A 16,883-nucleotide genomic window follows, 5' to 3' on the forward strand; every position below is an offset into this window, starting at 1 on the left:
TAGATAATCATCAGTTTAACCATGCAAGCATACTATACGTAGCTATGTGGGTGTGTGTGTATTTCTTAAAGCAAACAGCACAACAAGTATTTAAAAAACAAAAATGTTTCGATGTTTGTATTGAAAATAGTTCTGTTAAACAATAAATTGCGATTAATCACATACAAAATAAAAGTTTTTGTTTACATTATATGTGTGTTTTGTGTATATTTATCATGTATATATAAATACAGACACATACAGCATATTTTTTGCAAATATATATATAAACGTAACATATTATTCTTAAATATATACTTGAATGTGTGTATTTATATAAGCATAATAAATAGACACAGTACACAAACACATATATTATGTAAAAATAAATTTTATTTTGGATGCAATTAATCGTGATTAATTGAAAACAATGTTGTTGTTGTTGTTGTTTTTAAATACAACACTTGTCCTCAACACTGAAGATGGAGGAAGAGCGAGGCTGAATTTGGGTCAGTGGTTTGAGTGGCATACTTGCATATGTGGACCTCAAAGACCACTCAGATACACAGGCGTCAAATATTTTCCATGTTTCTGTCTGACACACAAAGAAACCGAACTGCTGATATGAAGAATGATAAAATACAGCAGGCATCAGCAACTGAAAGGGAAAAATGAAACTTTGACACTTTAGAGGTGTCATTTTTTAAATAATTTTATTTTAGTCCATGAGGTCTGTCGTTTCAGTTAAAGTTTCCTGAAATAAAAGTTGCCCTTTATTTGTGCTGTACTGTATATTATTGTTAGTTCTAATTTGAAAAGAGTGAATTGTATTTATATTTTCCACCTTTCTGCTTAATATGGTGAATAAAATACTTTTAACTACTAACAGTTGGTGAATTCATTGTTTTATGAACAATTAAGTCTGGTATGAAATAGATTACTAATACAAAACAAAAGCAGGTAATGTAACAGCGCCACACTTTCCCCCATATAGCCTATAACTCATAACATAGCGACCTGCGTAATCTAGAGGTTGTTGAAGGAAGTTCACCATCAGATAATTCACCTGCGTCCGAATGTGCACACTATCCATTCTAAAATTCTGTGATATTAGTAATTTTCAGTACTATTTAGGGCAGATAGGGTGGATAGTATGTGCAATTTGACACAGGGCTTGTTTTAACCCCCCCCCCTTAGTAATATGCCTTGCGAAGGACTAAATTTGGACAACTGTTTTATATGTATTGGTAAATGCTAAAATTGGTGCATTAAAGGCTACAGGCCTAGGCCTATAGGACAACGGATTTGTAAATAAACATGACTTTTTGAATTCTTTCGAAGATGAATTTAAACAATTGAAAAAGCCACCATGACATTACTTGTATGTCTGTAGTCCATAACAAACTACTAACAGCCAGAAGCAGCACTTAAGTTTATTAGGTTTCCAATCCTCTTATGATGAGACCCGCTGACCGCTCTTGATTGGAAGCCTGGTATCCGGATATGAGCGTCACTAAATCAGCATCCAGCGCAAGACGCAGCCGCTTTGGGAAATGGCCGGACTATCCAAACTGTCCGACAGACTCAGATGAGAGTGAGATGATCCTCCTATAAAATGCGTACAGTAGCCTGCACTTGGTCATGTAACTTGTGAAATCATTATACAAGAGAACAAACCGGATTGTTTGTGGCAGTGGTATCTCAAAGGACATAATGACTTCGGCTGTTCCTCGATCGGGATTTGTTGTCTTTTGCGTGGTAAATCCAGTTTTATTCCTCTCGATACGTGACATTTATACTGAGAGACTTAAGCGGCACGTGCTTAGCATGTTGAACAGTAAAGACTGTTGGCATGCTTAAACTTTATTGCTGTGACTTCGCAAACTTGTTGAACTGCTTCGGGACACCAGAATAGCCCCGTTTGTTAATAATTAGCGCACAGGGTATTAAATATCAGGAAGAAGAAAAAATGCTCTTTAAAGAAAGAGCCATGATGCGAACTAGTAACGTTACTATTTAAATGCAATTCCAGCTGAATAGCTAGCCTTGTTTCTCAAAGAGCTGAACAAGCACACTGCATTCTTGTGGCAAATACAATCTGTTATCAGGTCATCGCAGGATAATCCCGCTACTGTTCTTTTCACATCGAGCACAATAATGCACGTTTAAGTCCCTCTGTGGTTCTGAAAGATGTGGTTGTCCATTCAGCAGTGATTCTTACTCGAGATCAGCTGCTGAGTGTCTGGCAGTACTTCTTAAAGGTAAAGTTCACTCAAAAAAAAAATCTGTCAGCCTCAAGTTGTTCCAAACGTGTATTGGTTTCTTTCTGCTTTTGCACAAATAAAGATAGTTTTAAGAATGTTGGTAACCAAACAGTTGATGGTAGCCATTGACTTCCAAAGTATGATGAAGAAGAAAAAGCTGCAAGTCAGTGGCTACCATCAACTGTGATCGGTCTCTTTAATGACTGAGGTTGAGGATTGTTTTCTCACTTGCAAAGTCACTTATGTCTGGTACAGGTTTCTGTTAGGTGTTCTGTTCTGTTAGGTTTCTATATTTTGGTTAAGTATTTATTCTGAAAAAGACGTTTAAGTGATCAACAGCTATTTGCTTAGTTATATGATAGCAATTGACTTTATTTACTGTACCTTCCATCTTCTGATGAAAGTACCAAAAATGATCACTCCTGCCAGTTATTAGGCCACATTTCAGTAATATCAGTAATGAACAGTAATTTAATTTGTACTTTATTTATCAATGATGTCCATCATTTTTAATGTGCGTTTTTTTTTTTAGCCTCAACAAAAAACAAAAAAATCTGACATTTACATACCCTGGTGTTATTTAAAACCTGTACCAATGTCATTCTTCTGTAGAACACAAACAAAGATATGTTGATCTTTCAAATATCATTGTGTTCCACAGAAGAAAGTTAGTCATGCAGGTCTGAGGTATGACTGAAATACCATAAATGATGACTGAATTTCCATTTTGAGGAAAACTATCCATCTAACATTAAGAAAGGAAAAAACTAAAAAAGTTTTAGTCTCTTCCACACAAATGTATCTTTAAACGGGTTATATGATGCGATTTCAAATTTTCCTTTCTCTTTGGAGTGTTTCAAACTAGGCCTGGCGTCAAGGGCTGCAGCATAGAGCTTAGATCAGGCCCAACAAATCAAGCCTGACCCTACCCGAGCCCGAGCACATTGTGTCCAGGCCCGGCCCGACACGTTCACTGTAATTATGAGCCCGAGCCCGATTTAAACCCGACCATTTTTAATATGTGGGCCGTTATAACCAGGGGCGGCGCCAGATTTTTTTATTTTTTTTACCGCAGATGCTGCTGTGCTGTAGATCATTTAGGCTACGGGGGAGCTGCGCAGTTATATATATATATATATATATATATATGCGTGCCGCATTTAATGCACGAGACAAAGCCAACACATATGTTGTCACTCCCCACGACTAGTTTAAAATGTTTCCATACCTCCGATTTTCCTCCAAACTTGCTCAAAGTTAATTCTCCTGTTTTAATTTTTTTCTTTGATTCTTCAAGCTCCATGTTGCACTTATTCTACTGAATAGTACAGCACACACAGCAGGTGTGATGCGTCACGCATGCGAGACTGCGAGTGGACGAGATGCTGCGCATGACACGTGACGTGCTTTATCAAGGGCCCGACCCGACCCGGCCCGAGGACGGTGGTGGGAAATATCGGCCCGGCCCCGGGCTCGGGCAGAGAATCTAAGCTCTACTGCAGCATCACTTTTTTTTTTTTTTTTTTTTTTTTTTGGGCAACTGTTTCTGTTGAGGAAAAAAAAAATTGGAGTGTCTAGTTTAAACTTAGTAAAGGCTATTTACACCAGCTGTTCCCACCAACTTGTGACTGGGCTAGTCAACATTACAAAAGACATCAGTTGTCAGATTCAGTGGCCAAGCGGCAACCTCCCACTTTCTCTTGTGAGGCCAACACGGAAGTGACTTAAACTATAATTCGTCAACTGGTCGCTAGAGGGTGGCTGCAAAAGGGAGTCAATCTCATAGACTTCCCATGTTGAAATGCCCAATTTTACAGCAGAAAAAAACATGTTTACAGCCTGGTTCAAAAAAAGATTTTGGTCTATATAGCTAATTTTGCCCTTCATAACAACTATGAGGGGGGTGAATTTTTTTATAACTCATCCAATCAGATTATGTTAAGCCCTAAAGTTCTGCACAACTAAGGGCATGGCCACTTGAGTGAAAAGTGGATTGCCGCTGCTCTTACCACCCACGTGCTAGGTGGATGTGATTTCAGCAACCAGCTCCCGCCTTTTGGACCATTTTGCGATTATACTGGAGTAAACATTGGAAATTGACTCTTGGACATGGATTATCGTGATAATGACTACCTAAAATAAAAAACATGTTTGGAGAAACAGTATTTGAAGAGTAGGCTAGTGTCACTTTTATGAAAATGTTTGCATGCTTAAACCCCAGCAAAAGCCTATGCTCTAACGCCGATTCGTTGGACATTTTGATTGACAGTAGCGTCAATAGTTACCGTACCTGGTCAGGGGCGGGCGGGGAAATAGGCTCTTGCTGGCGTTTAAGCATGCGAAAATGACCGAGAGTGATGACATGATGAGTGATAGTCTATGGTGAGGACATAACATTCAGTCAAAGTGAGACCCCTCGTGGCTGGCTATTATGGCTACAGGTCATCATAAGTCCCACACTTTTCATAAAAGTGACACTAGCCTACTCTTCAAATACAGTTTCTCCAAACGTGTTTATTATTTTAGGTAGTCATTATCACGATAATCCATGTCCAAGAGTCAATTTCCTCGGATGAGATGGTTTTTATTTGTTACTTATTTGACACGATGCACACACACTGACCTCATCGAGCTTTTATTTTGGCACTTCCGGCATTTAGAATTTGCATATTAGCTAAATATTTAGTTTCAACCAAAACATTTAGATTCAACATTTAACATTTAGATTTAACATTTATATTTGTATTTAGATTTAGATTTAACATTTAGATTTTACATTTATATTTATATTTTACATTTATATTTAGATTTAGATTCAACATTTAGATTTATATTTATATTAAGCATTTAGATTTAGCATTTAAATTTAACATTTAGGTGTAACATTTAATATTTATATTGAACTATTTAAAATATCTCTATGTTGACAAATATTGTTGTAAATGTGCTAAAAAGTGACCGTCAAAAATTCATGCCAGTTTTTTAAACATTGTTTGAAGCTAAATGTGTCAAAATGTTGCTGTTATTTTCAGCATGAGCCGCTTTACAAACGGTGCCCCATAATCGCATGTCTCAGATTTAGGCTATCTATTTGCTAGCATACGAGCAGCTCCGTTTCATCTCAGAGACTCGTTCTGTCTTTGCGCTTGCCAAATTTCGCCGTGTAAATAGCAAATCCATGGCATGAGCGCAACTGGCACTTAAAGGGGATGGAAGATGACTCTGATTGGTTTATTGCATGTTACGCCCAAAAAACACCCATTACTCATTAAGAGAATAGGGACAACACGTTTAGACCATGCACCCCAACCGTTTTTCCGTCGTTAAAATAGCAAAAGTGGATTTGGACACGCCCTGAGTGCATCTGCGCCGACATGATTTTATGTTTACGCAGCACGATACACAACATGCAAAAAGACAGTACAAGTCATTATAATCAGTAATTATGTCCCTGCTGGATGCAACAAATGCCTCGTTTGTAATGGGTTGTATTAGTTTTTTTCTCTTGTAGTGACACATGGCATCACAGTATGGTAAGGGGTGTAACATTTCCATCACATGCTTGAGGCTTTCGGCCAATCACAATGCACTGGATAGCTTGCCAGTCAGCATACACCTCGCTTTTCAGAATGATGAGCTTTGTAAAAATCGATGCGTTTCAGAAAGGCAGGGCATAGAGGAGCAACAATTATGTACAGTAAAAACACAACGTAATGTTCTTTTTCAGGAACGTGATATGACCCCTTTAAATTACTATCCAAAAATGACTAAAAAGCTGTATATTACTGGAAGATGCATCTCCAGTATTTACATCAGTTTATTCCAGTTACACCAATTACTGGAATTCAGGAAAATAATGTTAGTACATGCATACCCTGTTGCATTTAATTTTAAAATATTCTGAAAAGATGCATACATTCATTTTAGTGCATCATGCTTAACTGTATTATTGTTCTCCATTTTGTTCCCCTATTTGTGTGTTTATGTGTAGATTTTAGTCATGATTTGTGCCCTGTACCCTGTGCTGAAGACAGTGTGTGTTCAGATTCACTCTGCTGTCACAGGAAGCTATGTGGCCGGATATCACTCTGTGCTGCTTGTCAACTGTCCCACAGAACAAACCGCTAGAGACATTGGGAGGTATTGTACATGCATACAGTGATACACTCACACAAAGAAATATAGAAGATTAGAAATAAGAAAAAGCTTTGTTGTAGCTAATAATGAACATACTTTGCCTTCAGCCATCAGGTGACAAGTCTGTGTGTAATGTTTACAGCTTGCATGTGACAGTCAGTGACATACACTAGTATAATGCAGGTATTCTGTAATATGTAAATATTAGCTTATTTTGAACTAAGGTTCATTTAGAATTGCAAAAAGCCCCCAGGACAGAACGCTAACTTACTAATTGTTTTCACCTGATGAAGTTGTCTATTTTATTTTTAATTTTCTGCTTCTGAATGTGGGAAGGTTTTAGACCACAAACTATGAAAAACCCAGATGTGCTTTCTAGTAATAACGTAAGCAGATACTTCACTGTTTATGGGTGTAACACACAGGATAGTGGTGTCTTTTAAACTACAGTATTTAGCAATCAACTGGATCTTTTTATCAGAATCATAAAAAATATGTATGTATGTATTAGACAAATATTAGACAAATATTGTGCACAAAATACCCACTTGCTTATTCTTTAAAGGGGTCATGAGCTGGAAAATCAAAATTCCCTTGATCAGAGGTCACTGTGCTATAAAAACATTGAGGTTCAGAGCTCAAAAGTTTCTCATTAGTCTATAAGCAGCTTATATTGAATCCAATCTGCCAGAACTTCAAAATATGACACTTTATGATGTAATAGTTTGGCTAAACCCCGCCTCTGCAGAAGATCAACGCCTGCTTCTACAGCACTGCTTCTTTAGCTGCATCCACCAATTATATTTTTATGGGCACATAAATTACAGCAAACTATTATTATATTTTCTTTAATAACTATGCTGTCCATAACATTTCGCAATAGTTTTTATAGAACTTGCAAAACCTCACCATGGTTCATATCATAGAGCATCTCTACCAGAGTTTCATATTCCCTCTCAATTGCGTTAGGATTCATTTTGCCATTATACTCTTGTTAAAGAGCACTTTACAGTGGTTAAGCCATTAGAGTGCACTCCAGAATAGCAAGCTTATCAAAGTGCAGCGGTTCCTGAGGTTCAGAACCACACAAGTGTGAAGGTGCATTTGCATCCTGTTTGGCAAATTTGAAGTTGAATAGATAGCATTTAATTTTTTTTTTTTTAATTATTATTTTGTATATGCTGCATTGCTGATGAATCCACTGTTAAAACTATATTTTGACCCTAGGGTATTACACTTGCATTCAGATGAGCTATGTGTATGTGTCTATACATCTGAAAGAGCACAGAGTGCCTTTGACTTGTGGTGCAGTCATATGCAAATACAGAGAAGCTAAAATCTTTCTCTTTCTATTAGGAGCATCATGGAGAAAAGGCTGGCAGCTTGTGTGAATATATTTCCTCGCACTACCACTATGTAAGCCCAGCAAGTTTAACCTTTCACCTGTTATGAGCTCTGAATCCAAATTACTGCAGCCTGAAGTGTAACTTTAGCAACAACATAAAGATAACATTGTCTGGGCTGTAGAACTGGAGTATTGCGTCATGTCAGCATGTACAGCAGAAAAATCTTTACATTTTCTGTAAGATATAAATGAAAATAAAAGAAAGATAAAATGTTCCAATAAGGATTACATGCATGTATCCATTTACAAAATATATTTTACGTAAAATATCAATTGTGTATTAATATCAGGTACTACTGGAAAGGAGAGATACGGGATACCTCGGAAATACTGTTGGTGTGTTGATATATTTATTTAAGCTTTCCCATTCAAATCGAATGTTCTTATTTTTTAAGATGTTTATAATGCTTTATCTGAGAAGTTATAAATTGTCTTTGTCTTATTCTATATAGCTGCATGTCTTATTGTGGTTATGCTATGTATACTAAATTAATGACTTCCTTAACAGCTTGTGAGGACAAGAACATTTCTGGTGCAAAGACTTGTGACTTATATAAAGTATGTACATTTTATTTTATTTTTTATCAAATGCTGCATATTCACAAAACATGCACAGTTAATATGTTTATTTATATTTTTCCTATAGTTTCCTTAACATCTGTTTTGCTATGTCCATTGTTGATTTCTAGGGCTGTTGCTAAGGTGTTTTTTAATGAGTTGCTAGGGTATTCTGGTTGGGTGCTTACTGGCCAAGTCAAAAGTTCCCCAAGTGTCTGATATTCAGGTCTCACATGGCTCAGGTTCTTTCTCCAGTTTAAGCTTATTGGATTTGTTTGGCCTTTTGTCCACCAGGCAAAAACCATTTAAACAAGCACTTAAAAAGTAATAGCATACCTCTTCTCAGCAAGCCACATGATTTAGGATTTCATTTAAATGTTTGAATATATAGACAATGTCTAGTGCATGTTGTGTTATTCACAGCATGTAGTGATGCATCACTAATCCAGGGTTCCAAATCAAATTAGCTGTTATATGAACCAAATTAAGTGACTGTTGTATGAGACTTTCTCATATGGTATAATGGTTTCCATGACAACAAAGCATCATAGTCAAAGAAAATTGTGTGGATCTTACAAAATGCTCTCTTTGTGGTACCTGTAAGCAGGTCAAAAAGATATGTCCTCTTACCTCACATACTTCTGAGTGACACTTTTACTTCCTGCATTTGTCTGCATTTATTTGAACAAAAATGCAGTTAAAAGAGGAATATTGCGAAACATTATTATACAGAGATTAACACAGAATAGTAGTTCAAAAACCACATTTATAGAGAAAAAAAAATGTAATAATAGTATTGTCTTTAAAAAAAAAATCATACTCACCCCATGCTTTTGAAAGATAAGAACAGTATAGGTGTTTCATTTGCATTTATTCCTTTTGATATTATCACATTCAAAAACATTGTTTTAACTAGGACTTATTTGTGTTCCCTCAGAGCTGTGCATCCATATGACATTCCAGAAATCATCAGTTTTCCTATTGACGATGGAAGTCAACTATACTTGAAGTGGATGGAAGATGCCTTCACTGATATTTGACATCATTCTGCAATACAGTGGAAAAGCTCTCTTGCTGGAAGCTCACTACACAGAAACACTGAGGGATCAGGGGACATGATCACAAATTCTCAGGTTAATGGGAACCCTGGCCCACACAATGTCTGTTAATATAAAGATAAGTGTATACATTTACTGGATGGATATGTGGAAAGGGATTCTGATGTGTTTTTACCAGTACTATTACATTTATGCATTTAGCAGATGCTTTTATCCAAAGTAACCTACAATAGAAGAACAAAAGCAATTTGTCACAGAGCCAACAATATTTATCGTATGCCAGGGTTATTAGACCGCTAGATCTGGAAGCAAGCAAAGCAGAGGAGAAATGCAGAGAGAGATATATTTAATTTTTTTTAAAGCTAAGAAGTAGCTAACTTTGAAACAGGGTTTCCGCGGGTCTTAAAAAGTCTTAAATTTAGTTTTATCAAATTTAAGGCCTTAAAAGGTCTTATACAGGAAAGTCTTAATTACGATTTCAAGAGGTCTTAAATTTGGGGACAGAAAGACCAGATCTCCGATATGGCTGAATGTGAAGATTAAACTTCAGAAGGCAAACGTTATGATTTCATTAAATAAACATGCTGTGCTGCTTTGTATTCTGCTGTTACCAGGGAAACCGTAAAATTCTACCAAACGCTCCACCTGCTGGCAGAATGAATGAGCATTTTCAATAAAACTGTCGTTTTGTTCAGAGTTCAGACCAATGTGAAAATCGACCCATGTTTTTACCCTGCAAACACGCAGAGCTTTAAATGTGAACTGGTGGATCGATAAGAAGACAATGCATTATAAAAATCAAAAAAGTATAGGGTTGTGCGATGTGTTCTGCGAAACCTGCTATGATATCGCTATTGTTGGTTTAACTCATAGACTGTATAAAAACATAGACGTAGTGTCCGTAACATCACCCATAGGTTTCCAAACAGTGGGGCAGGGTTTCATATTTTATTGAAGCAGCCCTGGGTGTCGCCATTGGCTAGCGGACCCCCATCTGCTGTTAGGATTCCATTGACTCCCATTCATTTTGGCATCACTTTGACAGCAAAAAACTTTACATCTGAGGCGTTTAAAGACTCCATTTGTCCATTAATTATTTCTAAAGAAACACGAAAATGTGTAAAAGGCTCCATTACCTTGTATCTTACGTTATGGTCCCGTAGAAGCAGTTCTTGTAAAAAAATAGGCTAACGATTGCATCATCACCTGTGACTCTCTGTCGCACAGTAGAGAAATTACCGTATGGACAGGATGAGAAGCTCAGAAACAATCTTTTACTGTCTGAGGCAATCGGGGGAACGCGGAGGCATAAAGTCAAGGGAGATAATTAATCAGAATACTTACCAAAATTTGCTCCTGTTCACGCTCACCTTCGCTGCAAGATTCGGTGGGTGATTCAGATTTCTCTTGGCACAGCGGCTAGAAGACTTACAGGTTGCTCACGTGACATCTACGTCATCAAACTCAGTTTGATGTTCTTCTAATTGACTTCACATGTCTCCGTTGAATCCAATGGGGTCGCTGTGTCTATTTCTTTTACTGTCTATGTTTCCAAAGAGAGTTTTTGAAACCAAAAGTGGGTAGAGCGGGCCGTCGCTGCGCATCACTCTGGGGTAATCAAAAATAGGCGGTGACAGCAGCGGCAATCCATCTGTCACTCTAGTGGCCACGCCCTTAATTATGTAGAACTTTTAGGCTTGATAGAATTTAAACGGATGAGTTATAAAAAAAATTCACCCCCTCACAGTTGTCATGAAGGGCAAAATTAGCTATGTAGACCAAAGTCACGTTTTGCACCAGGCTGTAAACGTTTTTTTTTTTCTGCTGTAAAGTTGGGCATTTTAAGATGGTGAGTCTATGGGATTGACTACGCGCATGTATAGTGCGTTCTTTCACTGCATGAATCAGTCTATTAAAATAATATTTAGAATTATCACATACGTCAAGATATGGGGCAGAAAATTTATATATTTATATCATTTCATATAGTTAATATCACACGAAGAGTGCCGTTTTTTCCTCCAAAAGTTCATCATACAAATGTGATCTCAATTTTATACAATTGTCCTGTAAACAAGTAGTTAATATGAAGAGACACGTTTAAGACACCGTATTTCCTGTTTTTGATCTATTTCTTCAACAAAAATCTTTACAAACACAGCCACAGCGCTGATTTGCATCTCTGAACAACACAACAGTGTTTCGTTTCTGTTTTATTTTCTTGGTAAAAGCCCAAATGCAATAGTTTGACTACAAATATGGTGCACACTTAAAAAAAAATGGCTTAAAGGTAAAAATGGCCATAAAACTAGTTGGAAATTATTCATCTAATTACCGTTATCGATTAAAATCCCAAAAAATGTTTGAGATATAATTTTTGGTCAATATTGCATACACCTAATTTATATTTGTTTATTTATATAATACTTTATCGATAAGAATTGTTAAAATTAATATAGTAATTAATACTTTTGACTGAAAATGTAAAGTTTAGCATTTTATAAAACATTTTGGTTTTGTGAAAACTTGTATTTGAACTATAAATTATGCATTTTACAGTTTAATATGTACTATTTACATTGCCCAACCCTGCTCATATGGTATTAATTTTATTTTGTGCAGGTCTTAAAAGGTCTTAAATTTGAGCTTAAAAATCCTGCAGAAACCCTGTATTAAAGGCTTTATCATTTTCAAGATGCCTTTCATACTTAACTGGATGAGACTGTTATTGTAATCTGTTTCAGTGACCCGAGGCATAAACTGTTACACTACATACTGAAGAGCCTCTGTTTAAGCATATATACATATTGACCATTTTGTTGTAAATCACTTTATTATGAAGAGTATAATTTAAAGCTAATATTAATTAATTTAATTGTTAAAATATGCTCATGTATATACACTCATTTCTCATGATTGGTCAAGTGTTAATGTAGTGGTTGAGCAGAATTTGAGTGCCTGTTTTTATTTTATTTATTTTTTTCTTCTGTCAAATAATGCATTTATTTCAAAATAAATAAACTGGATCTCTTCAACTTTGACTTTGACAACATCACTTTTTTTTTTGTTAAATGTTTTACAAAACACATCAAGTTCATTACTTCGCAATATTCCAAAATCTAAACATAAACATGCTTTCTAAATAGATCAGATTTAATTGCCTGGCTCGTGTTTATCTTACACAACAGACACATCTTTTCTTTTTTTTTTTTTACACATCTATACAAAATATGTTATCCAGTTGGTTTAGCAATCATGAGCAAATCCGAATCTGTTCCCTCAAATAATTTAACATTTAGAATCACTGTGTGGAGCTATTGAGAAATTTGGTTTTGTTGAATAAGGTTAATATCTGCACTCGTCTGGCTTTTGGAATGGTGCTTTCCCGAACTGTGAAAACACAATAGAAGTGCAGATGTGAGGAAGTGCTTTTGTGTGTTGGGATTTGCTGAAATCCAGTCATGATGAAGTCATTAATCTGGCCACTCATCTAGTAACCTATGACATACTGATTTTAAAGTATAGACAGCTTCTTTTTTAATAACATGTATGCAATATTTTTTTTTTTAAATACCGTTAAATTCAGCACATATTATTATATATGTCTGTGATATCAAGGATCGCTATCAACATTGTTTTAAAGCTCCTTGTCTAACATTTTACATTTTAATATATTGCTTGATTGTCAAGTCATTTATCAAAGACAACATCCAAGTACCTACTGCTCAAACATATGGTGATAGAGAGTATCTCTGTACAAGGTCACTCCTTTTTTTTTTAATTTGCTCATGATTGCTAAACCAGCGCGGGGGCATGGTCACATTAGATATAATGAAGGGAGACATGAAAAACAGACATTGCGTTGTTTTCATATGGATTTCTTTAACACCGAATATCTGTTTTCGGCAGCACTTATTTAGTTTAAAAGTAGACGTGTCAAGCTTTCTATTTAATGCATACTTGACTTTAAGATCAACATTACCATATTTAAACACCATCTAATGTAAATCCATAAAATGTGAGGCTCTGTAGCAGGGTGGCATGGCACAAATAGCTTGTAGATAATGTAATTTAAGTTCATTATCTATACGTAAACACTTAAACTGATTTAACCATTGATCCATAAATGTGTAAATAGGTTGTGCAGGAAACAAAAAAGGGGTTATAATAACACAACTTTATGTTCAAAGCTCTGCCAGTTATAAATATATCTGCAAGCTCTGCTTTGAGATGGAAGACACTGATTTATTGCTTCTGCAGTGTAACTCTCCCTGTAAAACTATGCTGCCTTTTAAACCCATTTTCTGATTTAATCTTGAAAGCCTGTGATGAAATTTAATTGAATGTGATATTTTTATATTTCTAAGTAAATTTGCGAAAGGCCATAAAATCATATGTGAAATACATTAATGTTTCTGCAGGCTCTGTTGGTTAAGTTTTAGAATGTGGAAGCAAGAAGCAGCTTTTACCCAGAAGAATGATGTGCAGATTGTTAAAACAGAAGGGAGAATCTGAAAAGACTAATAATGACTGATGACTCCATAACAGTCCAAGTGGCAGGCTGCATGCATTTAGAGGCCAGTTGCTCAAAGTAAAATCGGACAGGATGTTCCCAACAGTGCTATTGATGAACAGGGTGTGAATGCAAAAGGTCCAGGCACTGTCCATGCCATCACCATCTGTGTTAACAACATCACTGAGACCTCTACACAGTAATTCAATAGCAGTGATCAGATCTTTTTCAATGCATTTATTCAGCAAAATGAAGCATGAAACCATGTGTGACCATGGGTCATGTATAAAAACACTCCGATGTGGATGAAATAAATATCCCTCCCCAAACTCCAAATATAAAGGTATTTTTTAAGGAAAATGATGCAGCGTACAAACAACAAGATCAGAAATTGATTTTTATTGTCAGCTCTCTCCCTCTCATGTGATGCTGGGACCAGAAGCATAAACACAGCCAGTATAATGAGATTGTGTCTAAAGAACTAGTCATCTAGTCTTACTTTTCATTTTCATATTAGACCAATCTACATTTTTATGTAAATGTCTTAAAGTTATGACCAGTCCAAAAAATTAAATGACTACAACCTGGCAATGGTTCCAGGCATCTTAATCCATCCATGGCTTTTCAGAAGCTCCAATAGTGTGAAAACTACACATGACAGCTATGAGGTTAATGCTATTTTTTGCTCAAAACTATTCTTATAAAATTCCCAAACTGGATGAAAACACAAACCATATACTATGGCAGTCATGTGTTGTGGTATAGAAATGCACTGCAACAAATGCCTGCTACAGACAACAAAATTGAGTTGCATGGTCCCATGTGAATATTTTAACTCCTGTAACCATAAGCTGCGTGACGCTCTACTCGGGGCTGTTCCACGTCCTCGGACTCGGAAGTAGGGCCTAAATCAGTGGTCGGGAACCTATGGCTCGGAAGCCAAAACTGGCTCTGACAGAAATCATGTGGCTTGCCAGATCTCTCATTTTCCAAGAAATTATGATTAAAGAAATAATAATAATAATAATAATAGACACATCACCACACACATTCAGCTTTCTGCAGAAAGAAAAAAGTTTAAAATAATAATTTTCCATTTGTATCAGCCAAGTGCATGTTCAGTTCTGTTTGCGACTGCAGTCAACTAACCACTTACACTTCTGTGGTAAGCTCAACTTATGCTGCACAGACCTTTTATGTCCCAGAAATGTGTAGTGTTTATGTAGGCCTATAACCAGTGCATCTTTCAGTGGGCGTGACAGTTAAAACGGTTAAAATAAAAATAGCCTACTTAATAAAGAAACATGGAAGAATGAGAAAGTAAAGAGCAGGGTGTGCTTGTTATGAAGTCTCATATATCAGTTGAATTCTTTCTCAAGCTCAGTCTGTAACTGCAGGATGGAAAGTTAAGTTCGATACCAAAGTTTCTTTGTGAACTTTATTACATTGGCTAATACTGGCCACAACCCAATGCGCTTTGGCGAAGGATTTCGATTAAAACTACAAACACAAATAAATAGGATGACTAGACGTCCCTTATTTTAGCGCTATTTTTAGGTTCCCGGCTTATTTAGAAAAAAATCATGTTTTGTCCGTATTTCAATTTTTTTCATGACTGGGTGATTTGAAATACAATGTTAAAAAACTACAAATATGGCGGATGTGTGTGAACAATTTGCTGCTACTTTTCTCTCTGATACGGTAGGTTTGAAATATGGAGGATATAAACTGTAACAGGATTTACTGAGTGACAGGATCCGCGTAACTATGCAATATAATGCGTAATAAAGTTTTCCTACTCTTCTACTACATACTGGAAATTGTGTACTTTCTTCCCCAAAAGAAGCCCATTTGAGACGCAACATTCGTCCCATGCTTCACAGCTGCGATGCGCTTGATGTCTCATTGGAGGCGGTGGCCTTCAATCATTTTCTTTGAACCATAGATAGACTGTAAAAAAGAATGTGCATTTTAATGAGGTAAAATACTTCTTGGGCATTTGAAACTGTCCTTATAGAAACTATTTCTCAAAAAATGTGTAGACCCCTGATTGCATTTTACACATTAAGTTTATAAAGTCATTTAAATTAAGTCCATTAAATTTTTCAACGCCCATGAGCTGTAACAATTGAATGCATCGTTTTAAATTCTCTGCATAAATTGACTGCGTTTTTTGAATGTATTAATTAATGATGAAATAATTACAATGATTTATTATGGTTTACTCCATACCATCTCCATTTCATTTTATAAACATTAATTCAGTTTGTAAATAAATAGGAAATAAAATAGGTTGTTAGCTTATGATATTTTTTTAATACTGACAAGCAATAATAAAATATAAGTGCATATGTGTATTTGTAACTGTAACAACTACTGTAAATGTAGTATATGTAAAAACTTTTTTATTATTATAATTTTTTTTTTGTCCCCAGCTAAGACATAATATTTCCATTTAACATAACAGGCACTAATTTATAGATGAAACCTAGTGGAGGAGAACTTAACAAAAAAAATGCTGCTTCAGACTATTCTAGTTTTGTCATTTAACATTGATCTGCATCATCACAAATTAAATTCCAGATTCCTCCCCATTACCACCCCCCCCCCCTCCCTCCCTCTCTCTCTCTCTCTCTCTCTCTCTCTCTCTCTCTCTTTCTCTCTCTCTCTCTCTGAAGCAACTGCAGCTGAGAGGACTTGGAACGTCGGGTCAGTAGCAGACAGAGGGATGCAAGCATCTCTCAGAAGATTATCCTCACGCTTATTGGTTCAGATTACCAATCACAATGATGCAAAGGAGAAGAAACACGATGGAGAACCCTTTATTCTATTCATCTAACATCCCACATCACGGATGGATTCAAGTTTCAGGTAGGACAGTCCCATAAGAGGGGTGGAGAGTCAGTACTTACATTGAGAACAAGGGGACAAAATCTCCAATATTTTAGCTTAAGCTTTTTGCTTACTTT

General features: G+C 36.1%; 1 protein-coding gene across 2 annotated transcripts; it reads left to right on the forward strand.

The window, feature by feature from the left end:
- Positions 1–1,334: 1,334 nt before the first annotated feature.
- Positions 1,335–9,776, forward strand: zgc:63972 (protein CutA homolog). 2 transcript variants are annotated; one of them, XM_059550562.1, is made up of 6 exons: positions 1,335–1,737; positions 6,235–6,383; positions 7,737–7,796; positions 8,076–8,121; positions 8,294–8,343; positions 8,475–9,268. In XM_059550562.1, exons 1-6 carry the CDS (start codon positions 1,693–1,695, stop codon positions 8,560–8,562), a joined length of 438 nt encoding a protein of 145 aa, XP_059406545.1. In that variant the 5' UTR covers positions 1,335–1,692; the 3' UTR covers positions 8,563–9,268. The 2 variants fall into 2 exon arrangements, with proteins under 2 accessions (XP_059406545.1, XP_059406544.1); XM_059550561.1 differs by lacking the exon at positions 8,475–9,268 and adding an exon at positions 9,281–9,776 and having other exon boundaries at positions 1,342–1,737.
- The last annotated feature ends 7,107 nt before the right edge of the window (positions 9,777–16,883 follow it).

Source organism: Carassius carassius, chromosome 5 (genome assembly GCF_963082965.1).
Source record: "Carassius carassius chromosome 5, fCarCar2.1, whole genome shotgun sequence".
NCBI lineage: Eukaryota > Metazoa > Chordata > Actinopteri > Cypriniformes > Cyprinidae > Carassius > Carassius carassius.